A 25,867-nucleotide genomic window follows, 5' to 3' on the forward strand; every position below is an offset into this window, starting at 1 on the left:
TTGCTAATATATTGTATTTCTTTCCTCATTCCCTAATTACCATGATTGGAATATGCTGTGAATGTCCCCTTTGTCCTCATGCATTCTGGAATTTTTATGTAATTAATTTTTTAGGTCCTTCATACAGATTGTCCTTCACTAACCTCCCCAGCATGCCCAGCATGCTCTACGGGCCCTATATTCACCGCATGTAGTCACTTAACAATGTATTTTATCAGCTCCATAGTAGTGCTTTACCCCAAACACCCCCTAAAATGTTTGTAAATGTTATTTGAGCTTTAAATTCAGGCAGAGTGGCAGAGGCTTTTTTTGTGTGGTGTCCCCAAATCATTTTTAGTAACCCTCCCTCCCTGACTGCTAAGTCAGCTGCTCCCAATTCTCTATCCTCAATCATCTATCTGCTGACTTTGACAAACCCATACACACTATACCCATCTCTTTTGTGGTCAGATTTAGGGATGAATTCCCCAAAGCATGTAGTGCAAGGGCCTGCCTGTATACTTTCAAATGGTACTGTTTAAAGTTTTTGTATCCTATTATTATCTTGACAGGTAATAGCAGAATGTCCAAATGTCCTCAAATGTGTACAGTGTGTATTTATATCTTTGTATTATGACACTTCTTAGCTGTCCAGTGGGCTGCCAATAGTGTAACTAAGGAGGGGCTGTTCAAAGTAATACCCTGTATTTAGGCATTCATCTCTCAATGAAGTGAAGAGGGTTACCTGTCCAAGATCCCCCCCTATAATGTTAGAAATGGCCCATGAGAGGGGGGGGGGGATATGATAGGTGTACCTTATACTTTGGCGTTGTTAAATTCCCCTTACTAAATGCTATCTGGAGGTTGGCCAAGAATGTTTGTGTCTAATCTGCTTGCCATGTTTATGTGCAAAAATACTATTTTTTTTATTTTTTCCTCAACAGTTTCCTTCCACGCCACAGGAATGGCAGACTGTGGCCTCCCACTTTGCCCAGAGGTGGGACTTTCCTAACTGCGGAGGGGCTATTGATGGGAAATACGTCCACATCATCCCACCACCCAACTCGGGGTCGTACTATTTCAACTATAAGGGGTTCAATAGTATAGTGATGTTGGCGGTGGTGTCGGCTAATTACGACTTCTTGTATGTGGACGTGGGGAAGAATGGCCGGATGTCCGATGGTGGAGTCAATCCCCAGACGGAGTTCTACAGGCGTCTCCAGAATGACAGCTTGGACTTGCCAGCTCCAGAGGACAATGTGGAAGGACTCCCATTTGTGTTCGTTGCTGATGAAGCTTTTGCGCTGGGGGACCATCTTATGCGGCCATTCCCTATGAGGACCCTCACCCCGGAACAGAGGGTTTTTAATTACCGGCTGGCCAGAGCCCGAAGAGTGGTGGAGAACACATTTGAAATCCTGGCCAGCCGGTTCCGCTTATTTCTGACACCTATCCATATGGCGGAGTATAAACTTAATCATTTCATCATGGCGTGCTGTATTCTCCATAACTTTTTAAGGAAACATTCGGCCAACTATGCTGGCTCTGTTGGGCCTGAGGCCGGAGTGATACCTGAAACAACACTGACGGCACTTGAAAGAGCCGTCCTGGCTTTCCCTCCCTGAGTGCCCGTGATGTCCGGTTACGATACCTGGAGTTCTTTGCGGGTAGGGGGGCCATCAATATGCCAGCAAATATGTGAAGCCTTTTTCAAATAAAAAAGCAAAAAAAAGAAAATATTTGTGGATATTTACTGCTTGTGTTTGTTTTAGCTGACCCTGACAGAAATGTGTTGAGTCCAGAAAATGGCGTGATTGTGTAACCTTATACAAAGCACTGTTGGGTGTTATTTACTAAATGCAAAGACACTTTTCACTACAAGTGCAGTTGCAACTGCACTGAAACTGCACTTGTAGTGCCAAGAGGATTTGCCCTTAGGAAATAACCCCCATTTTCACAGAAAAAAACAATTACATCACCACCAAAGTGTTTTAGCGTTGACACAATAATCCACACATTCTTGATTAACACACTTTTTAATACCTGCACAATCACATGTGCATTTACCAAAGGTTTTTCTAACAAACCAACATGTTTGTTGTATAACAATTTTTGAGTATTTAGGAACTGTGTTTGATATTGCGTTCAGATGGGGTGAAGTCACCCCAGGAAAAGCCAAATTTGGAAGATGCACACCAATTTACGAATGTCAACATGTGCTAGCTGCCATCACGGGGGATCAAGGAACGTGTTTTGGGGGAGAAACCCCTTCCTCTCAGCTACTTTATTATTGAGGAAGGGTTTGCACCCCCAAAACGCCTCCATTGATCTCCCGTGATGGCAAATAGCACATGTTGACACACTGTGTGTATCCTCCAAATTTGACTTTTGGAAAAATCACAAAAACATTTTTCACATTGTAGCACACCAAAAAACAAAGGGATTTGGAGGGGCTTTAAACTCGTCCCAAAACATCAATGATGTTTTTATTTTTTTGAATAACGTCATTGATGTTTTTCTTGAGGTTTTCCAATTGTAAATTACACCCCATGATCTCCCCGATCAGGATCTGGGCACTTTCGGATGTGAAAGGATCTGGATCCACAACCTCACGATCACCTAAAAAGAGAGGAACCCACAAAAAAAATAGGTATCAAAAATATGCCGCCATACATCTCTTACCTGAGCCTGTGGTCGCAGACACTCACCTGTTGTGGTGACTAGTTCCACCATGTCTTCTTCCTCCTGCTCAGCTTGTGTTGGGGGGATTTCCCCTTCTTCCAGAGGGGGGTGGGCTCTGGTCTCCTCGGATGAGGGGTGTCCTCCGAGTCTTTTCTCCCCTATGTAAAACAAAATGGTATAATTAGCACACAGATATTTGATGGCAGAACTATAAATAGGAAACATTGCTTGGAAGTGGGGTACAATTGTCAATTTTAGCAGAGTTCAAAAATGTAGCATTTTCAGTGTCCTTTGTCAAGCTTCAATACTTTACCTGTTTGGTACAAGCTTCACAGTAGGGATGAGCCGAACACCCCCCTGTTCGGTTTGCACCAGAACATGCGAACAGGAAAAAAGTTTGCTCAAACACGTGAACACCGTTAAAGTCTATGGGACACGAACATGAATAATCAAAAGTGATAATTTTAAAGTCTTATATGCAAGTTATTGTCATAAAAAGTGTTTGGGGACCCGGGTCCTGCCCCAGGGGACATGGATCAATGCAAAAAAAAGTTTTAAAAACGGCCGTTTTTTCAGGAGCAGTGATTTTAATAATGCTTAAAGTCAAACAATAAAAGTGTAATATCCCTTTATATTTCATACCTGGGGGGTGTCTATAGTATGCCTGTAAAGGGGCGCATGTTTCCCGTGTTTAGAACAGTCTGACAGCAAAATTACATTTCGAAGGAAAAATTCCATTTAAAACTACCCGCGGCTATTGCATTGCCGACAATACACATAGAAGTTCATGGATAAAAACGGCATGGGAATTCAACACAGGGAAACCCCGAACCAAAATTAAAAAAACAAAATGATGTGGGAGTCCCCCTAAATTCCATACCAGGCCCTTCAGGTCTGGTATGGATATTAAGGGGAACCCCGGCCAAAATTTTAAAAAAAATGACATGGGGTTCCCCCTAAATTCCATACCAGACCCTTCAGGTCTGGTATGGATTTTAAGGGGAACCCCGCACCAAAAAAAAAAAAAAAACGGCATGGGGCCCCCCCAAAAATCCATACCAGACCCTTATCCGAGCACGCAACCTGGCAGGCCGCAGGAAAAGAGGGGGGGACGAGAGTGCGGCCCTCCCCCTCCTGAACCGTACCAGGCCACATGCCCTCAACATTGGGAGGGTGCTTTGGGGTAGCCCCCCAAAACACCTTGTCCCCATGTTGATGAGGACAAGGGCCTCATCCCCACAACCCTGGCCGGTGGTTGTGGGGGTCTGTGGGCGGGGGGCTTATCGGAATCTGGAAGCCCCCTTTAACAAGGGGACCCCCAGATCCTGCCCCCCCCTGTGTGAAATGGTAAGGGGGTACTTACCCCTACCATTTCACTAAAAAACTGTCAAAAATGTTAAAAATGACAAGAGACAGTTTTTGACAATTCCTTTATTTAAATGCTTCTTCTTTCTTCTATCTTCCTTAATCTTCTTCTTCTTCTGGTTCTTCTGGCTCTTCTGGTTCTTCCTCCAGCGTTCTCATCCAGCATCTCCTCTGCGGCGTCTTCTATCTTCTTCTCCTCGGGCCACTCCGCACCCATGGCATGGGGGGAGGCTCCCGCTCTTCTCTTCATCTTCTTCTTCATCCTCTTCTCTTCTTCCTTCTTCTCTTCTTCATTTTCTTCTCCGGGCCGCTCCGCACCCATGCTGGCATGGAGGGAGACTCCCGCTGTGTGACGGAGTCTCCTCGTCTGACGGTTCTTAAATAATGGGGGTGGGGCCACCCGGTGACCCCGCCCCCCTCTGACGCGCGGTGACTTGACGGGACTTCCCTGTGACGTCAGGGGGAATGCCACAGGGAAGTCCCGTCATGTCCTGTGCGTCAGAGGGGCGGGGCCCCCCGTTATTTAAGAACCGTCAGACGAGGAGACACCGTCACACAGCGGGAGCCTCCCTCCATGCCAGCATGGATGCAGAGCGGCCCGGAGAAGAAAATGAAGAAGAGAAGAAGGAAGAAGAGAAGAGGATGAAGAAGAAGATGAAGAGAAGAGCAGGAGCCTCCCCCCATGCCATGGGTGCGGAGCGGCCCGAGGAGAAGAAGATAGAAGACGCCGCAGAGGAGATGCTGGACGAGAACGCCGGAGGAAGAGCCAGTAGAGCCAGAAGAACCAGAAGAAGATGAAGGAAGATAGAAGAAAGAAGAAGCATTTAAATAAAGGAATTGTCAAAAACTGTCTCTTGTCATTTTTAACATTTTTGACAGTTTTTTAGTGAAATGGTAGGGGTAAGTACCCCCTTACCATTTCACACGGGGGGGCGGGATCTGGGGGTTCCCTTGTTAAAGGGGGCTTCCAGATTCCGATAAGCCCCCCGCCCACAGACCCCCACAACCACCGGCCAGGGTTGTGGGGATGAGGCCCTTGTCCTCATCAACATGGGGACAAGGTGTTTTGGGGGGCTACCCCAAAGCACCCTCCCAATGTTGAGGGCATGTGGCCTGGTATGGTTCAGGAGGGGGGGCACTCTCGTACCCCCTTCTTTTCCTGCGGCCTGCCAGGTTGCGTGCTCGGATAAGGGTCTGGTATGGATTCTTGGGGGGACCCCACGCCGTTTTTTTTTTTTTTTTTTTGGCGCGGGGTTCCCCTTAAAATCCATACCAGACCTGAAGGGCCTGGTATGGAATTTAGGGGGACTCCCAGATCATTTTTTTTTTTTTATTTTGGTTCGGGGTTTCTCTGTGTTGAATTCCCATGCCGTTTTTATCAATGAACTTCTATGTGTATTGTCGGCAATGCAAAAGCCGCGAGTAGTTTTAAATGGAATTTTTCCTTCGAAATGTCATTTTGCTGTCAGACTGTTCTAAACGTGGGAAACATGCGCCCCTTTACAGGCATACTATAGACACCCCCCAGGTACGAAATTTAAAGGGATATTACACTTTTACTGTTTGACTTTAAGCATTATTAAAATCACTCCTTCTGATAAAACGGCCGTTTTTAAAACTTTTTTTTGCATTGATCCATGTCCCCTGGGGCAGGACCCGGGTCCCCAAACACTTTTTATGACAATAACTTGCATATAAGCCTTTAAAATTAGCACTTTTGATTTCTCCCATAGACTTTTAAAGGGTGTTCTGCGGCATTCGAATTTGCCGCGAACACCCCAAATTGTTCGCTGTTCGGCGAACTTGCGAACAGCCAATGTTCGAGTCGAACATTAGTTCGACTCGAACTCGAAGCTCATCCCTACTTCACAGATGTAGCCCCCCCTATAGTATACACTGGAGCACCTGTGTGGCCCCCTAATAAAAATGGTGTTCTTTTGTCCCACACTAGTGCTCCAGTGTCCAGATGTGAAAACAGCTGCTCAGTGTCCTCTCCTTAAACAGAATCTAGTTTGCATTTCATTCTAGTAACAAAGCCATCTACACAACCAAATTAGTTTCAGACAAGTATAGGGCGTAAAAATGGTGGCCAAATGCATATGGCCTAAACAATGGTGTTTTATAGGCCGAAAGAAAAATGTTTGATACGAACGAATAATGTGCCCATGAACCAGAAAGTTGCCATTTTAAAATGTACACTTGTAATAAAAGCACATGGAGCAGCACGAACGTAATAAACACAAAAAGAATAGGAACACAGCACAACTACTTACTTTTTTTGCAGCACTCTCCGGATCTTTCTGTACTGCTCATGTTCTCGTAATTTGAGGTCCGACCACCGCTTCCTGAGCTGATCTTTCAATCGATGTACCCCAAATTTCTGGTGCAGACTCTTGACCACTTTCGCAATGATCTTGGCCTTTCTGACATTGGGGTTGGGGTAAGGTCCATACTTCCCATCATAGTCGGCCCTCTTCAGGATGTCCACCATCTCCAACATCTCCCCAAAGGACATATTTGAGGCCTTAAATCTACTCCTTCTGGATTGGGACGTTTCCGGATCCGGCCTTTCCTCCTCCTCCTCCTCGTTGCTACAATTAGCACGATCCTGCTATGTCTCCGCCATGTGCTCTTCCCCCACTGCGCTGATCGAAAAAGGGCGGGGAATAGAATAGAAAGAACGTCAGCGGCGGGCGGAGTTACACGCATGCGCAGTGTGTATAAAGTGTACCACACGTGCGTATTACGTACGATCTGTGAGCGGAGGAAGGAGCATCGGAGGCGCCGATCGTGATAACGAAGGTAAGATCTAAACTTGCGCCTATACTGCTTCGAAATGGAAGTCTATATTTTAACAAGATTAGTGGAGTTTGGCCTGAACTTAGGGTTTGTCTTGTGTTGTGTCTTGCAGAGAAAATGGATGGGTTCAATGACCACAATTTCCTCCCCCTGTTCATTGACAAATACAGGGAGCTGCCCTGTCTGTGGCAGGTGAGACATCCCCCTTACAATAATAAACAAAAGAGGCAGGCAGCGCTGGAGAAACTGCTGGAGTTGGTGAAGCCGGTGGTCCCCACACCAACCATCCCCTATTTAAAAACCAAAATTGGTGGCCTGAGGAGCACTTATCTTAGGGAGCGCAAGAAGGTCACAGATTCCCAGAGGTCCGGAGCTGCAGCAGATGACGTTTATGTCCCCAGGCTGTGGTACTATGAGAGACTGCGATTTCTGTCAGACCACACTGAAGTCAGGGAATCCCTCTCTACTCTTCCTTCCACGCTTCCTTCCACCCCAGCTGAGGCTTCCAATGTCCAACCTGGGCCTTCCAGCCAGGAAGAAGTGGAGGAGCCCAGCTGGAGTCAGGTATAGCATTGTTCTACTGATTTCTGGTCAATAAAGAAATTATGTTTACTATAGATGTTATTAATCACTAATTGCTGATTGAAAAAAAGTGTTTTACATATTAATAGACAGTAGTGGGCACCCAAAATTGGTACAAAAGAAACAAAAATGCTGGACTCAGAATGATAGTCTGTTATATTTGTTAACATTCAATTTGCAACAGTCAGGAGGTGACAATTGTGTGTGATTGATGAAGAAAATACTAAAACTATGTCCCTTTTTCATACACAGGAAGACCTCAGCCAGGAGGAGGCTGTGGAATGTGGCAGCCAGGAGGAGACGGGGATTAGTTGCAGCCAGGAGGAGCCTAGGTGTTAGCCAAGAGAAGCCTGGGACAAGTCGAAGCCTGACTGAATCTCAGGTTCCTCCCCTCCGCCTTCCATATAAAAGAGCCAGGAAAACAACTCCCATGCAGGATTCAGCGTTCAGGCTAATTCAGGAGGCTTCGGCGTCCCTACGAGCCTTATCCACTCCTAAAGAGGCCTTTGCCTGCATGGCTGCCACCAAACTGAAGTGCATGCAGGAGAGTCAATGCCTCCTGTGTGAGCAAGTGCTTTATAAAGTACTAACTAAGGGGGTAAGTGGGGAACTAACACCCAACACCGACGTGGTTGAGTTGGACCATCCTCCTCCTCCTCCTGCTGCCACAACTCCACCACCACAGCCACAGCGTGGAAGGAAGCGTGGAAAGAAGACCAGAGAGTGATTGCCCTGGGTTCAGTCTGGTCTGACAGAAGCTGCAGTCTCTCGTATGACCACAGCCTGGGGACACAGATGTCATCTGCTGCTTTCCGGATCTCTGGGACCTCTGGACCAGACTGCACTCCCTTAGATAAGGACTCCTCAGGCCACCAATTTTGCTTTAAAATAATTGATGTCTGCCCTGGGGGTCCAAGGCTTCGCCAATTTCTGCAGTTTCTCCAGCGTTGCCTCCCTCTTTGTTTAGTTGTGAGCCCTTAATAAAAGTTTTTTGTTGTGAAATTCTACTCTCCTGTGTGTGTTTTCATCCAAAAAAGACAGTTTGTTGGTGAGGATTCAGGTACATTTCTAACATAAAATGTGAAATTAACAAGGGACAACAACACCAAACAATCTCCTACAGATTAAATATAACAACATATCAAAAAACACAATTCAAAAATTTTAGGGAGTACAAATAAAAAATCCTAAAAAAAAAAAAACCCTTCCAAAAAATACAAACACAAAAAAAATCATCTACATTAAACCCAAAAAAAAAAAATAAACACCAAAATAATGTGGTCAGATGTGAGAAATCAAAATATATTGACTGAATCACAATAAATAGTAACAAAATAAGTTTGTGAGAAATGTGTGTGAATATGAGCAGCAAAACTACTTAATTCTTGTCACATTATAAAGAAGAGAGTGCGCTGTATTAAACCATTTTTAACATTGCAGCGTGACGAAAGTGCTGTATCCATTGCGAATGCTAAGTTTACCAGACCAAGCTGTTCCATGTCGGAATTTCTTCTGAGCATGCGTGGCACTTTGTGCGTCGGAACAGGCCACACACGGTCGGAATTGACGCGATCGGATTTTGTTGTCGGAAAATTTTATCTCCTGCTCTCCAACTTTGTGTATCATATTTTCCGATGGAAAATGTCCGATGGAGCCCACACACGGTCGGAATTTCCGACAACACGCTCCGATCGGACATTTTCCATCGGAAAATCCGACCGTGTGTACGGGGCATTACAGGAGAGAATTTCCCTTCCTAGGGGTAAATTTCATCTCACTTCCTGTTGTCTCCTTCCATTTGCAAGTAGGAGTCATTTATAAGTTGGATGTTTGAAAGTAGGGGCCTGCCCTATATACTCTGCAAATATTGGGGCCTTAGGTGTTGGTGTTGCCATAACACTGTAAGCCCTCGCAGTTACTCTTGGTGGGAGCACAGGAACGGGCCCTGCTGTGAAATATTAGATCAAGAATTGTAATTACATGCCATTGTTGAACAGTGGTAGAAAAATTGGGCCTTTGGTGGTGGTGCTGGTGCCACAACACTGTAAGTCCTCACAGTTACTCCTGGTGGGTGCTGGAACGGGCCCTGCTGTGAAATATTATATCAAGAATTGTAATTACATGCACCTGTTGAACAGGGGCAGAAAAATTGGGCCTTTGGTGGTGGTGGTGGTGGGGATGTTGCCACAACACTGTAATCCTTCACAGTTACTCTTGGTGGGCGCAGGAATGGGCCCTGCTGTGAAATATTAGATCAAGAATTGTAATTACATGTCCCTGTTGAACAGGGGCAGAAAAATTGGGCCTTAGGCACTGGTGCCACAACACTTCAACCCCTCACAGATGCTGAAGTTGGAGCGCAGGAATGAGCCCTGCTGCAAAGTATTGCATCAAAAATTGTAATTATACGCCCCTGTTAAACAGGAGCTGAAAAATTGGGCCCTGGGCACTGGTGCTGGTGCCACAACACTGCAACCCCTCACAGATACTCTAGTTGGAGCGCAGGAATGAGCAGGGGCGTGTAATTAGAATTTTTGATGCAATACTTTGCAGCAGGGCTCATTCCTGCGCTCCAACTAGAGTATCTGTGAGAGGTTGCAGTGTTGTGGCACCAGCACCATTGCCTAAGGCCCAATATTTCAGCCCCTGTTTAACAGGGACATGTAATTACAATTCTTGATCTAATATTTCACAGCAGGGCCCGTTTCTGCACCCACCAAGAGTAACTGTGAGGACTTATAGTGTTGTGGCACCAGCACCACCACCACCAAAGGCCCAATTTTTCTGCCCTTGTTCAACAGGTGCATGTAATTACAATTATTGATCTAATATTTCACAGCAGGGCCCATTCCAGCGCCCACCAGAGTAACTGTAAGGACTTACAGTGTTGTGGCAACACCCCCACCACCACCAAAGGCCAATTTTTCTGCCCCTGTTCAACAGGTGCATGTAATTACAATTCTTGATCTAATATTTCACAGCAGGGCCTGTTCCTGTGCCCACCAAGAGTAACTGTGAGGGCTTACAGTGTTGTGGCAACACCAACACCTAAGACCCCAATTTCTGCAGAGTATATAGGGCAGGCCCCTACTTTCAAACATCCAACTTACAAACGACTCCTACTTGCAAACGGAAGGAGACAACACTGTCACTCCTCACTATCCTAGTGGCCTCCTCAAATGGTGACAGGACAGTGCATGCATCCCTGATCATAGCCCACTGGCGTGGGGAAAAAAAAACAAGGTCCCCTGACCCTTTCCTGGTGCCATAGTCGCATAGATACTCATTGATGGCCCTCTGCTGCGTGTGCAGCCGCTGCAGTAAGGCCAACGTTGAGTTCCACCTGGTGGGCATGTCACAGATTAGGTGGTTCTTGGGTAGGTTAAATTCCTTTTGGAGGTCAGCCAGCCGAGCACTGGCATTATATGAGCTGCAGAAATGCACACAGACTTTCCTGGCCTGGCTCAGGACAGGAAAGTAAGCCCGGGTACCTGCCCAAGAACCGCTGCACCACCAAGTTAAGGACATGAGCCAAACAAGGCACATGGGTCAGTTGTCCCTGTCGGAGGGCAGAGAGGAGGTTGGTGCCATTGTCGCAAACCACCATACCTGCCTTAAGCTGGCGTGGCGTCAACCACCTATGAACCTGCCCCTGCAGAGCTGACAGAATCTCTGCCCCAGTGTGGCTCCTGTCCCCCAAGCCTACCAGCTCAAGCACCGCATGGCATCTTTTTGCCTGCATGCTTGCATAGCCCCTTGAATGCCTACGGAGCACCGCTGGTTCCAAGGACAAAACAGCACAGGAAGAGGACATGGAGGAAGAAGAAGAGGAAGGGGTGGAGGAGAAAGAAGTGGCAGAATCACCACTAGTAGAATTTTGGAGGCGTGGTGGTGGAACTACCTCCAAGACTACTGCACCTTGTCCTGTATCCTTCCCAGCTGCCAGATCGGGGGACTCCTCAGGAGGACATGGTGGGGCTAGGGAAGGAGTGGCTGATGCCATTAAGCAGAGGGAAGAGGCCACATCGCAGCTGCTTTGCCAGACAAAGTACCCTGAGCCTGGGTGAAAGAGGATGAGGAGGATGAGGATGGCTTGGTCATCCACTCAACCAAGTCTTCCGCATATTGCGGCTCAACACGGCCAGCTGCCGAAAAAAAGGGCAAGCGTGCTGATGAGGATGCACCGTCTCCCATGACCAGCACTGTTGCCTCTAGACACAGAGCCTGCTTGCCCTCTTTTATTGGCTTGTGACTGTCTGCCTATCCTTGTTGGCCTTCCAGATATACTAATGGCCTGCAGTGAGATGTAGGTGCTCAAAGCTGGGATATATATATATATATATATATATATATATATATATATATATATATATATACTGATACTGCAGCTAGCAGAATCAACTGCCTGCCTGTGGTACTAATAGGATCAGAAGAACACCACCAATTTTCTTCAGGTAGCTTTAGGTGCATATTGTGCAGAGGACACAGTACACTAACTGTAAATACTGTAGCTGCCTGCCTGTTGTATTAATAGGAGCAGAACAACAGCAATTGTCTTCAGGTAGCTTTAGGTGCACACTGTGCAGAGGACACAGTACACTAACTGTAAATACTGCAGCTGCATGCCTGTGGTACTAATAGGTTTAGAAGAACACCACCAATTTTCTTCAGGTAGCTTTAGGTGCACACTGTGCAGAGGACACAGTACACTAACTGTAAATACTGCAGCTGCCTGTCTGTGGTACTAATAGGATCAGAAGAACACCACAAATTTTCTTCAGGTAGCTTTAGGTGCAAACTGTGCAGAGGACACAGTACACTAACTGTAAATACTGTAGCTGCCTGCCTGTGGTATTAATAGGAGCAGAACAACAGCAATTGTCTTCAGGTAGCTTTAAGTGCACACTGTGCAGAGGACACAGTACACTAACTGTAAATACTGTAGCTGCCTGCCTGTGGTATTAATAGGATCAGAACAACAGCAATTGTCTTCAAGTAGCTTTAGGTGCACACTGTGCAGAGGACACAGTACACTAACTGTAAATACTGCAGCTGCCTGCCTGTGGTACTAATAGGATCAGAAGAACACCACCAATTTTCTTCAGGTAGCTTTAGGTGCACACTGTGCAGAGGACACAGTACACTAACTGTAAATACTGTAGCTGCCTGCCTGTGGTATTAATAGGAGCAGAACAACAGCAATTGTCTTCAGGTAGCTTTAGGTGCACACTGTGCAGAGGACGCACTACACTAACTTGTAAATACTGCAGCTGCCTGCGGTACTAATAGGGTCAGAAGAACACCGCCAATTTTCTTCAGGTAGCTTTAGGTGCACACTGTGCAGAGGACGCACTACACTAACTTGTAAATACTGCAGCTGCCTGCAGTACTAATAGGATCAGAAGAACACCACCAATTTTCTTTAGGTAGCTTTAGATGCACACTGTGCAGAGGACACAGTACACTAACTGTAAATACTGTAGCTGCCTGCCTGTGGTATTAATAGAATCAGAACAACAGCACTTGTCTTCAGGTCGCTTTAGGTGCACACTGTGCAGAGGACGCAGTACACTAACTGTAAATACTGTAGCTGCCTGCCTGTGGTATTAATAGGATCAGAACAACAGCAATTGTCTTCAGGTAGCTTTAGGTGCACACTGTGCAGAGCACGCACTACACTTACTGTAAATACTGCAGCTGCCAGCCTGTGGTACTAATAGGATCAGAAGAACACCACCAATTTTCTTCAGGTAGCTTTAGGTGCACACTGTGCAGAGCACGCACTACACTAACTTGTAAATATTACAGCTGCCTGCAGTACTAATAGGATCAGAAGAACACCACCAATTTTCTTCAAGTAGCTTTAGGTGCAGACTGTGCAGAGAACGCACTACACTAACTTTTAAATACTGCAGCTGCCTGCGATACTAATAGGATCAGAAGAACACCACCAATTTTCTTCAGGTAGCTTTAGGTGCATACTGTGCAGAGGACGCACTACACTAACTTGTAAATACTGCAGCTGCCTGCGGTACTAATAGGATCAGAAGAACACCACCAATTTTCTTCAGGTAGCTTTAGTTGCACACTTTGCAGAGGACACACTACACTAACTTGTAAATACTGCAGCTGCCTGCGGTACTAATAGGATCAGAAAAACACCACCAATTTTCTTCAGTTAGCTTTAGGTGCACACTGTGCAGAGGACACACTACACTAACTTGTAAATACTGCAGCTGCCTGCAGTACTAATAGGATCAGAAGAACACCACCAATTTTCTTCAGGTAGCTTTAGGTGCACACTGTGCAGAGGACGCACTAAACTAACTGTAAATACTATAGCTAATAGGAGTAATAGGATCAGATGAACAACAGCAATTTTCTTCAGGTAGCTGTAAATACTGTAAAAACACCTGCCTGCCTGTCAGTAGGAAGAGAATAACAAGAACGGATCTAGCTAAACTGAATATAGTGTGTGTATATATATCTATATATATATATTTATATACACAACACCTAGGATGCATATATATACACAATACACTGTAAGTGCAGCTAACTGACTCGCCTGCCTACTCTATCTAACTTAAATCAAATGACACCGTTTCTCTCTCTATCTTTCTCTCAACGATGGAACACACTACACAGGTCCGACGTGCAGGCGGCCTTATATAGTGTGGGGCGTGTACTAAACCCCCTGAGCCATAACTGGCCAAAGCCACCCTGGCTTTGGCCAATTACGGCTCTCTGTACAGACAGCGCTGTGATTGGCCAAGCATGCGGGTCAAACATGCGATCTTCGAGTCGAACATCGGTTTGACTCGAACTCAAAGCTCATCCCTATTCAGGAATATGAAGGTCCGGTTTCACAGGGACAATTTGGGGGTGGTCCAAATCATCAACAGGGTCTTGGCACTGTCCCCTCCCGTGGTTTGGATGCTACAACACTTGGTGTTGCGCTGTCTACAAATGAATGTTTTGATTTATGCTGTACACTGTCACAGATCAGCTGCAGAGCTCGTCTGTGTCTTACTGCTTTAGGTCGGCTGGCACCTGTTCTTCCACTAGCTTGTGTTCAGCTCTGCTGCACTCTGCAGCTATGGATGTCGCCGGCCTCACCTGTTGCTTAATATATAATTCCTTCCTGCTACTTCCTGTCCAGCCCCTCATGTGCTTCTCTATTTAAATCCCTCTCAGACCACTTTCTGGTTGCTTGAGCAACCCTTGTTTCTGAGCTTCCTGCTTGTAACCTGCTTTAACCTGACCTCTCGTTAACTGTTCTCTTGTGTACCGACTCGGCTTGTTCTGAATATGTTGTCTGCAGCCTGCCCTGACCTTGGCTCGCTATCCGGCTCTCCTTGCTTCATCCATCCTTGTCTGACAGAGTCTTCTGGTACTTCCCCATGGAGCAGGGTGAACCCGGGGGTCGTGACCTGGGGTCAGCACGCAGCTAAGCCCAAACCCTCGTGAGGGGGTCCCTGGCAGAATACCGGCTGGCCCTTAGACTCCACGCCCTGGGGGATCCTGTGTCACCTGCTCGCCTGTGGGCTCACTGTAAGTAGTACCGTGACATACACCTTCCGGGAGTAGAGAATGTCATTGCTGATGCATTGTCTCGCTTTCAGTGGGACAAGTTCTGGAAGTTGGCGCCGGCGGCGGAGCAGCACGTGGTTCCTTGTCTTGTGGGGCAGTGGAGGATTGCCTTTGGATCATCTCTGGATGGATCAGGCGATCAGTGAGTGCAGCGACATGGGCGGCTTATAACAGGGTATGGCGAGAATGGTTGTCCTTTTTACAACAGGTCGAGGGGCAGTAGGAGGGACAGGACCTGCAGTTGATGGTACTGTATTTTGTCTTGCGCAATATGAAGGAAGGGGTATCAGTGTCGGGGTTGGAGAAGAAATTGGCTGGGTTGGCATTCTGGTTCAAGTTGCAGGTTTGTCAGGACTTCACAAAAGATTTTTAGATACGACAAGCGATGAAGGGTTTTAGGCGCTCACAGAAACGCAGGGACTCCAGGCACCCTGTCTCGTTTGAGCTGCTGGGGAGGGTTTTGGAACAGTTGGTTGTTATATGTTCATTGGAGTATGAGGTTTTGTTGTTCAAAACAGCGTTCTCCTTGGCATTTTTTGGGGTGTTTAATATAGGCGAGCTAGTCAGCCCTTCCAAGAAGGTAACAGGGGGGCTATTGGCCACAGAGGTTACCTGTGGGTGCGATAGGTTGTCACTGATGTTGCAAAGATCAAAAACAGATCAGTTGGGCAAGGAGAGGAAGGTCCAGCTTTTTTCGATGCCAGGCTCGCCCCTATGCCTGGTGGATTTGGTGAGGAGATTCCTCGCAGTTCGGTTAGACGTGGGAGGGCCCCTTTTAGTGCATGTGGAAGGCACGCCTTTAACCAGATTTCAATTTGTTTCCGTGTTCTGAAAATGCCTAATGGCATTGGGTTTAGGGCACACAGAATTTTCCTCTCATTTGTTTTGCATTGCGTTACTAAGGCGGGTTGGACGATGCAGCGGTAAAATGCATTGGGCGGTGGGAGTCGAGGTGGTTCCAGTTGTATGTTCATCCCCACCTGATGTAAGAGTGATGGGGGTTGGAACTTGGGAGAATAATCCAGCTGGGTAATGAGTGTCATGTTGCACCTTGGTTGTTGTGTTGGTTGTTTTTGTTTTCTTCTCTTTCAGATGGAACTCAGGGCCTGGTCTGGATATTGGGCCACTCATATGTTTTTTTGGGGGTAAAAAGAGCAGACGTTAGGTCTGAGGGAGACAGTTAGGCATTACTAGTCAGGAAGTCTGTATACGGTGGTTGGGGGTTCCAGGTATGCTATGGAGCAGGACAGTCCCAGAAGTGCATCATTTTGCATGTTTGGATAGGCCGCCTGATGTGTTAGTGTTACATGTCGGCGGCAATGACTTCGGTTTAAGGTCCATGTTGGACATTGTGCGGGATATTAAGTTAGATTTCCTGCGGCTCTGCATGGCCTTCCAGGGATGCTTATTGTCTGGTCCGACATCATTGCCAGGACTACATGGCGATTGGCTAGGTCAGTGGAGAGGGTTAACAAGGCCCGAAAGAAGGTGAACAGGTATGTGGGCAAGTTTGTGGTTAGGAATGGTGGGTTGGTGATCCGGCACTTGGAATTGGAAGTGGACACCTGGCGTTATCTCAGGGGAGATGGGGTCCACCTCAATGCGGTGTGTATTGATATGTGGGCTTTAGGCCTTCAGGAGGGAATACAGAGAGTGTTGAGGGTGTGGGGGGGCACACAAGGGTAAGGTTTTCCCCTTGAGTGCTGTGGCGGGTGTTGGTCTTTGCGGGTGATGGAAGAACAACTTGGATAAGGAAGAGTTCAGGACCCATTGGTGGTATGGGTCCTGCTGGTTAATTACAGTTACAGTTACCATTACAGTTAATGGTGGTTTAGCTGGAATGTGGTTAAAGGGGTGCACTGCGGTCAGTGGTGTTGTCTCCAAGCTAGTTTTGTCAGCTGGAGGCCTAATTTTGGTATGGGTACCGCAGTGCATCATTATTATTATTAACATAATATGTTAATTATGGGTTCCTGCAAAGACCAACGCAAGTATTAACTGATGGGTGGTGGTTGAACAGATGTTTATACATTTATGTTAATTTCAAGTGAGTTGTTAAATAAAGAGGATGCTACGGCCAATATTTACTCCAACTTGGTGTGGTCTCCATTAATGGGGAGATAAGGGGGTAGTGGAGTATGGGTTTGTCCAGCAGGTATGGGTAAGTATGATCATCGGTTATACAATGGTCAAGAGAAGCCCGGAGCATGACAAAAAGAATAGAGGAGGGCTTACATGACCGAGGAAACAGGGGTCAGAGGACAAGGATGGTACAGCACTCAGGATTGGAGAAAGGTAAAGGGAGGAGGGGCTGGAGGTAACTGATATAGGAGTTAGCCCCTCCCCAGCGTGCAGTGGAAACTTGGAGGAGAGAGCTTCACACCCACCCTCCCTGTTATTATGATTATTGTTTGTCTCTCTTTGCATAATTTTTTCTTCCACAGAGTAATGCCCCGTACACACGGTCAGATTTTCCGACGGAAAATGTGTGTAGGCTCCATCACACATTTTCCATCGGATTTTCCGACACACAAAGTTTGAGAGCAGGCTATAATATTTTCCGGCAACAAAATCCGTTGTCGGAATTTCCGATCGTGTGTATGCAAATCCGACACACAAAGTGCCACGCATGCTCAGAATAAATAAAGAGATGAAAGCTATTGGCTACTGCCCCATTTATAGTCCCGACGTATGTGTTTTACGTCACCGCGTTCAGAATGATCGGATTTTCTGACAACTTTGTGTGACCGTGTGTATGCAAGACAAGTTTGAGCCAACATCCGTCAGAAAAAAATCCATGGATTTTGTTGCCAGAATGTCCGATCAATGTCCGACCGTGTGTACAGGGCATTACTGTTGTCAAGGATGTTGTGGCAGTGGCGGGTGTTGGTCTTTGCGGGTGATGGAAGAATAACTTGTATAAGGAAGAGTTTGGGACCCATCGGTGGTATTCCAGTTAACGGTGGTTTACCTGAAATGTGGTTAAACGGGTGCACTGCGGTCAGTGGTGTTGTTTCTGAGCTAGTTTGTCAGCTGGAGGCCAAATTTTGGTATGGGTACCGCAGTGCATCATTATTATTATTAACATAATATGTTAATTATGGGTTCCTGCAAAGACCAACACAAGTATTAACTGATGGGTGGTAGCTGAACAGATGTTTATACATTTATGTTAATTTTAAGTGAGTTGTTAAATAAAGAGGCTGCTTCGGCCACTATTTACTCCAACTTTACTCCAGCAGGTATGGGTAATTATGATCATCTGTTATACAATGGTCATGTCCCACAGAAAGCCCCCCTGACCAATGACATGCAGCTGAAGCTGGAGCACTGAAGCACATGTAGGCAGGAACACCTTGAAAGAGGGGCTGGAGAAAATCCGCAGAATTGAGATGTAAAAAAAAAGTGAGAAAATTATTTTTCTAAAATAAAAACATTTTCATAGCAATTCTTTAGAATACATGTTAGTGTGTTAGCAAATCAAATGTCTTCCATTTAGGGTTTAATGCTATTTGCTTCATTGTGTTGTGTTTTTAATGTTTTGTCATTTTGTCCCTTCTGTATCTTTATGAAGCACAGAACAGACACGCTCGACTCTCCTGAACACCTTTGTACCTCTAGGTTTGGTGTGCCAGGTTTTCCTTTATTATCGTACAATCAGGAAGTTAAAGCATGCAACAGTGACAAAAGAGAAAGGTATATAAGGAGGGATTTCTAGCCTCAGTCTCCTTCTTTCTTATTTTCTCCTTACTACAATCTCATATATGAGAAGTAATTTTATCATTGGATTTGATTATAGAGCAGACACAACCATGAAGCTTTTAGTGATGACTGTGTTACTACTTGTTGCAATTATGGGTAAGTAAAGCCCTTCTAATTACTGCCTTTTTATCCTCTTTTGTAGCTGGAGGTATGTCTTGCTTTTCTGTTTGAAGACCCTTTTTTTTTTTTTCTTCTTAATTCAAATAAGATACAGAAGCTTTGACAATATAGAATTTAATCTTTTCATGTTCTTTAACCACAAGCTGTCCGAGGCAGTTTTGAAATGTTTTACACACATCTAAAAATCAGCATTTTTTGCTAGACAATTACTTAGAACCTCCAAACATGATATATTTTATGAAAGCAGAGGCCCGGAGAATAAAGTGGAGGCTGTTGCAATTTTTTGTCACACGACATTTGCCCAGCTGTGTATCAATCGCAAATTTTCAGGAAAAAATACACTTACGGTACCCTGAAAAAAGTATTCATACCCCTTGAAATTTTCCACATTTTGTGATGTTACAACCAAAAGCGTAAATCTATTTTATTGGGATTGTATATGATAGACCAACACAAAGTGGCACATAATTAGGAAGTGGAAGGAAAATTATAAATGTTTTTTTTATTTTTTTTTTTACAAATAAATATGTGATAAGTGTGGCGTGAATTTGTATTCAGCCCACTTTACTCTGATACCCCTAACTAAAATCTAGGGGAACCAATTGCCTTCAGAAGTCACCTAATTAGTAAAAAGAGTCCACCTGTGTGTAATTTATTCTCAGTATAAATACAGCTGTTCTGTGAAATCTTCAAAGGTTTATTAGAGAACCTTAGTGAACAAACAGCATCATGAAGGCCAAGGAACACCAGACAGGTCAGGGATAAAGTTAAGGAGAAGTTTAAAGCAGGGTTAGGTTGTAAAAAAATATCCCAAGCTTTGAACATCTCACGGTGCTCTGTTCAATCCATCATCCAAAAATGGAAAGAGTATGGCAAACTGCAAACCTACCAAGACATGGCTACCTAAACTAACAGGCTGGGCAAGGAGAACATTAATCAGAGAAGCAGCCAAGAGGCCCATGGTAATAGGACAACTATTAGTCGTGCACTCCACAAATCTGGCCTTTATAGAAGAGTGGCAAGAAGACAGTCATTGTTTAAAGAAAGCCAGAAGAAGTCCAGTTTGCAAAAAGCCATGTGGGGGACACAGCAAACATGTCAAGGAAGGTGCTCTGGTCAGATGAGACCAAAATTTAACTTTTTGACCTAAAAGCAAAATGCTGTGTGGAGAAAAACTAACACTGCACATCACCCTGAACACACCATCCCCACCGTGAAACATGGTGATGACAGCATCATACTGTGGGAATGCTTTTCTTCAGTGGGGACAGGGAAGCTGGTCAGAGTTGATGGGGAGATAGATGGAGACAAATATAGGGCAATCTTAGAAGAAAACCTGTTAGAGTCTGCAAAAGACATGAGATTGGGGCGGAGGTTCACCTTCCAACAGGACAACGGCCCTAAACATACAGCCAGAGCTACAATGGAATGGTTTAAATCAAAGCATATTCATGTGTTAGAATGGTCAAAGTCCAGACCTAAATCCAATTGAGAATCTGTGGCAAGACTTGAAAATTGCTGTTCACAGACGCTCTCCATCCAATCTGACAGAGCTTGAGCTATTTTGCAAAGAAAAATGGGCGTAAATTTCACTCACTAGATGTGCAAAGCTGGTAGAGGCATCCACAAAAAGACTTGAAGTTGTAATTGCAGCGAAAGGTGGTTCTACAAAGTATAGACTCGGGGGGCTGAATACAAATGCACACCACACTTTTCAGACATTTATTTGTAAAACGGTTTGAAAACCATTTATCATTTTCCTTCCACTTCACAATTAATGTGCCACTTTGTGTTGGTCTATCTCATAAAATCCCAATAAAATACATTGACGTTTTTGGTTGTAACATGACAAAATGTGGAAAATGTCAAGGGGTATGGATACTTTTTCAAAGCACTGTAAATGTATTTTAGTGTATAGAAACACAATATAATACCCAATTTTTGGTAAAAAATATAAAATATGATGTTGGGTTGAATAAATGAATGCCAACCATGTCAATATTTAAAATTGCGTATACCTGTGAAATAGCAACAAACAACAGTACCTAAAATTATCCATAGGCGACACTTGAAAAGATTGTACAGGTTATCAGTTCAGAATTAATTGGTTTTAAAATTTTTGCTCCAAGTCTTGTGTGCATGGCGATACTTAATATGTGTGATGCAAACAGCATTTTTGTGCTTGCATGCACCCAGGGTACATGGTTGTGCTCATATATGCATGTACGTGGGGATGACCGGCTTTTTCAAAATGTTTGCAGTGCTCTGCAATTTATTTTTTTAATCTTTAATTTTTTTCAACATTTTCTTTTTTTTTTATATTGAATTTAATCTTAACTTCATTGCTATGACAAAGGGGCTGATCAGCTCCTTATGCGATAGCATAGTCCAGGTGACAGGTTCTCTTTTTAAGAAGTCTGGCATTCGCGGCAATTCCTCATGGGTGGTGCTTTGAAAGTTTATGCTATCATATACTTTCAAAAAAAAAAAAAATATATATATATATATATATATATATATATATATATATATATATATATATATATATATATATACACACACACACACATTTTCACTTTTTTTACAATTTTTTATATTGTATTGTACAATACAATATACACAATTTTCATATTCACCTTTATTTGCAAATAATTTCATTATGATCTAAACCAGAAACATAATTTTAGTGTCATTATAAATAAGGCAAACCAGTGAATAAAATGTGAACTTTTTTTAACACAGTAATGCTAATTGCTTTTAAACCGAACATATTTCTAACTAGAAAAAAAATTGTTTTTGCAATGTTATATTTTTTGATTACATAGAAAATATAAAACGAAGTGACTTAGCACCACACCACTACTTCAGTGTACTTAAATACTCACAGATGTGTGCAGGGGTATCACTGTTTTCTTTTGGTTATAGAAAGTATCAATAAATATATGTTCAAGAAAATATTGCTGAAAAAAGCCTTATCTATCTGGAAAAAATAGTAGTTTGGTTTCATAAAAAAAAAAAAAATGAATAATAAAGTGAAAGCCTTTGAAAAGATATGGGACCCATGGATACAACATATCTCAGGTGGAGCATATAGAACTAAAAATCTTGACCCCACGGGATGGATAATAGTCTAGATGAGAAATAATTTACATGAGTTGTTCATAGCCCTCTGCTTATATTCCTTCTTCTATTTGGGCGATCTAGGCCCACCTTATTTCTTCTTTTTTTTTGTGTTATGTTACTGCATTATCATTTTTGGTAGCAATTGCTTTTCTCAAAGGCTACAGTATATATTGGGTCAGAGTCAGACATTGTGCCAGGTTTTGAGGGTGTTTTTATAGCATACAGCTTTAAAAGAGTATACTGTATGTGTATGCCGAAGAATTAAGATAACGAAAACTCAATGATGGCTCCCATGTGCATGCACAGGAATGACATCATTGCTGCCCTGTCATTAAAACGACCGGAGATCAAGAGTCCAATGCAGGCAAAGACCGGGTCAAAGATAGGAGTGTCAGCAACGGTGACAGCATGCCGCTGGAGGGCTTTGTTTTAAAGAAAAGTCTGCCATAAGGTGCTAGTATGCACTGCATACTAGCACCTTACAGGGGCGCACTGACCATTGAGCCACTCGGGCACTGTCTGAGGGCCCTGGGCCACTAGGGGGCCCCATCAGGGTTGCCAACCTCAGTAAAACCAGGGACAGTATGTATAAATCTGTGTTTTTTTTACATCTGTCTGTGTATACTGTATGTACATGTATGTGTATACTGTGTGATTGTATACTGTGTGTGTGTATACTGTGTGGCCCCATAATCTCCTATTGCCCGGGGGCCCCATGACAGTCCGCCCCTGGCACCTTATGACATAATTCTGCAGGGGGCCTAACTTTTTAAAAACATGGTAGGCTTTACGACCACTTTCATTGAAACTCTATATATCCCCATAGAAATAGAGAATGGAAACAGGGATATGGATCACTTCCATAATACATATAGCTAGTGTATGAATGCCATTTGTAAATAACTGTTTTTTTTAATACAGGAAATTAAAAAAATTGTCATATTAGTATCAAATATTGCACATGAATATTTACAAAACTTTTTTTTGTAGAAACGTTATATTTTTGTCTTGAACATAATATATAAACATGAAAACATAAACCAATTTGGAAATTCACCAAACCAAATTCTTTATAACCAAATGCATGATAACCTTTCAGCTTTAGTCAGCAGGGTTACAGGCAGGGTCAGAACCACATGTTTGCTGACTACATTGGGCCAAGGGCCAATGCAGACACTCTTGAGAGATGTGAAAACACTGCGGACTACTGGGCTATACCACTGGTTGGAGTATGCTCAGTATGCACTGGAGCCACTGTGCTGTCTGAAATGGCCTATTACACAGCAGGGGGTTTTGTTATGCAGCAGTTAATACACCTGACAGTACAGTGCCTTGAAAAAGTATTCACACCCCTTGAAATTGTACACATTTTGTCATGTTAAACCCCAAAACGTAAATTTTTTTTTTTTTTTTCAGGTTTTTCAAAGATTTTTTATTTGTCTTTTCAACAAATTACAACTGACCAAATATGATTGTAATGGAGAAAAGACAATGTCAGATACACGTTCAAACAATGTCCAGCCCTTTCCGGTGGTGGATGACAATAATGTTACACCTTGCACAAGAGTATCGATAGGTAACTTGGGTGAGCAGGGCTATGGAGATCTGGAAAGGAAAATACCCCCGTTCCCTTGGACACCCCAACTGGGAACATACAGTGTCATGGGGAGTGGGGTAAAGCAGCAAGCTGCTCAATGTTCCTTTCAATCAAGGGTTTGACGCATGAGTTGTAGCTCCACCTCATGTTAAGACAAGTAAAGAGTGTTTTAGGATCATCCACTGCCCTATTGGGGCTAGGAGAGTAGGATTTAAGGCAGGTCTCGGTAATCTGAATGAAACTTAACCTATAACCTCTCAAATTCTCCATAACTGTTGAAGTGGGAATGAGAACTGTGGTCCAAGAGGGAGGGAAGAGTAAGTGTGAGAGAGAATAGAGGTAACGAGAGAGAAAGAAGAGATCAGAGTAGTGGTAATCGATTGTGCAGATCCAGAAACTTATATAGATACCCTTAAAGTGATTTTTTCATGTACTTGGCCCATGGTTCCCAAGTCAACTCAAACTTCGCTTAAGTATTTAAAAGCTTACTGACCATCTTCTCCTGAGCCATGATCCAGGAGACTTTCCTCTTAGCGCTAGTGAAGGATACATAGAGTGGTTTTCACGCCTTGGCTATAGTTATTTTAACACCTGTAAGGATGAAGAGGATCAGATGCTGTGGACTTTTAATGGCAGCTGAGATTGGGAAGTTGAGTAGAGCAAAGTGTGGGGATTTTGGGATGGGGAGGTCTGATATCTTCCGGAGCATGTTGAAAACCTTATTCCATAAACCTCTTATTTTGGGACAATCCCACCTAGCACATTGGATAGGTAGATGGATAAAGCTTTGATAGTCTCTCAGGGACCAAGTACCATATCATCAAGACTTTGAGGTTAGCTTCAGCCAATGCAACATTTATGATACCCTTGGTAGCCCTGAGTGATTTTTTTTGCCATGTCTCAAGATTCCATTCTCAATCTAGATCCTTTTCCCAGGCCAGCATGTAAGGGGTCTTGGTGTGGTTTAATGAGAGAGATCTGTAAATCACTGAAATCCCTCCCTTCTGATACATGGCTTGACCGCACCACAGTTCATAGGGCGCGAGACTCGGTGGGTTAGGTTTGGTGTACTATATTTTATGTAGGAAGTGTGAGATTTGAGAGGACCGAAATTGATCGGTGGTAGGCATGTCTAATTTGCTCACACAATAGCCGGATGGTAGAAAAAAGTGACCGTTTCTGTATAGGCCCTTGTCCAGCCACCATTTGAATGCATGAATCTCCATTCCGGGCAGAAACTGTGTGTTCCTAAAGATATGTGCCAGTGGTCTAATGTTGGAAACTAGTTGCGTGTGATTTCTAAGGGTGTCCCAAAGAGCGAAGAAGTGGGAGAGGGTCGGAGCATAGATTGGGGGTCTGAGTTTAGGAGAACACCATAGCAAGTAATCTAGGGTGAAACGTGGAGCCGCCTGCCTCTCTATACCTACCCATCTTGGGAGTCCTGAGCGTAAGTAAATTCCAGATAGTTGAGCTAATTGGGATGCCTGGTAATGCCAGTAGAGGTTAGGCAATCCTAAGCCGCCTTGAGTGCGGGGGCAAAAGAGCACTGTGACCCCTGGATCCCCAGATAAATTTGACGATTCATGCCTGTAGGCATCTAAGGTGTTCTCTAGGTATTGGGATAAGGAGAGACCTAAATAAATATAAGATTTGAGAAAGTAGGGTCATCTTAATTGAACTGATCTGCCCTAGCCAAGAAAGGTCTAGGGGGCCCATTGAGTAATTTCCGATTCTAATTTCTTGAACAGGGGAGGATAGTAAAGGACTTGTCCCAAGCTGTCTCTTGTCTTTTTTACCATTTGGACACATTTTTTGGGAAATGGTAGGGATACGATTGGGTACCCCGTTACCAATTCACAGAGGGGGGGAGGCCGGGATCTGGGGGTCCCCTTTGTTAAAGGTGGCTTCCAGATTCCGATAAGCCCCCCGCCCGCATACCCCCACAACCACCGGGCAAGGGTTGTGGGGATGAGGCCCTTGTCCCCATCAATGCCACTTTGCAGGCATACTATAGACACCCCCCAGGCACAATATTTAAAGGAATATTTCATTTTTACAGTTTCACTTTTAGCATTAAAAAAATCACTGCTCCCGAAAAAACGGCAGTTTTAAAAAAAAAACTTTTGCATTGATACATGTCCCCTGGGGCAGGACGCAGGTCCCCAAACACTTTTTATGACAATAACTTGCATATAAGCCTTTAAAATTAGCACTTTTGATTTTTCATGTTCGTGTCCCATAGACTTTAATGGTGTTCGTGTGTTC

At 44.2% G+C, this 25,867-nt stretch overlaps 1 protein-coding gene across 1 annotated transcript in view; it reads left to right on the top strand.

Annotated features, from left to right (window-relative positions):
* The window catches only part of LOC141134081 (uncharacterized), a 127,918-nt gene that overhangs the window by 21,625 nt on the left and 80,426 nt on the right, over positions 1–25,867 (top strand). Inside the window, exons 2-4 of the mRNA XM_073623668.1 lie at positions 18,575–18,696; positions 18,800–18,858; positions 18,905–18,910. Coding sequence (XP_073479769.1) covers positions 18,575–18,696; positions 18,800–18,858; positions 18,905–18,910 — 187 coding nt within the window. The remainder of the gene's footprint in view (positions 1–18,574; positions 18,697–18,799; positions 18,859–18,904; positions 18,911–25,867) is intronic.

The sequence above is a fragment of the Aquarana catesbeiana genome, linkage group LG03, assembly GCF_042186555.1.
Source record: "Aquarana catesbeiana isolate 2022-GZ linkage group LG03, ASM4218655v1, whole genome shotgun sequence".
In the NCBI taxonomy this organism is placed as follows: Eukaryota; Metazoa; Chordata; class Amphibia; order Anura; family Ranidae; genus Aquarana; species Aquarana catesbeiana.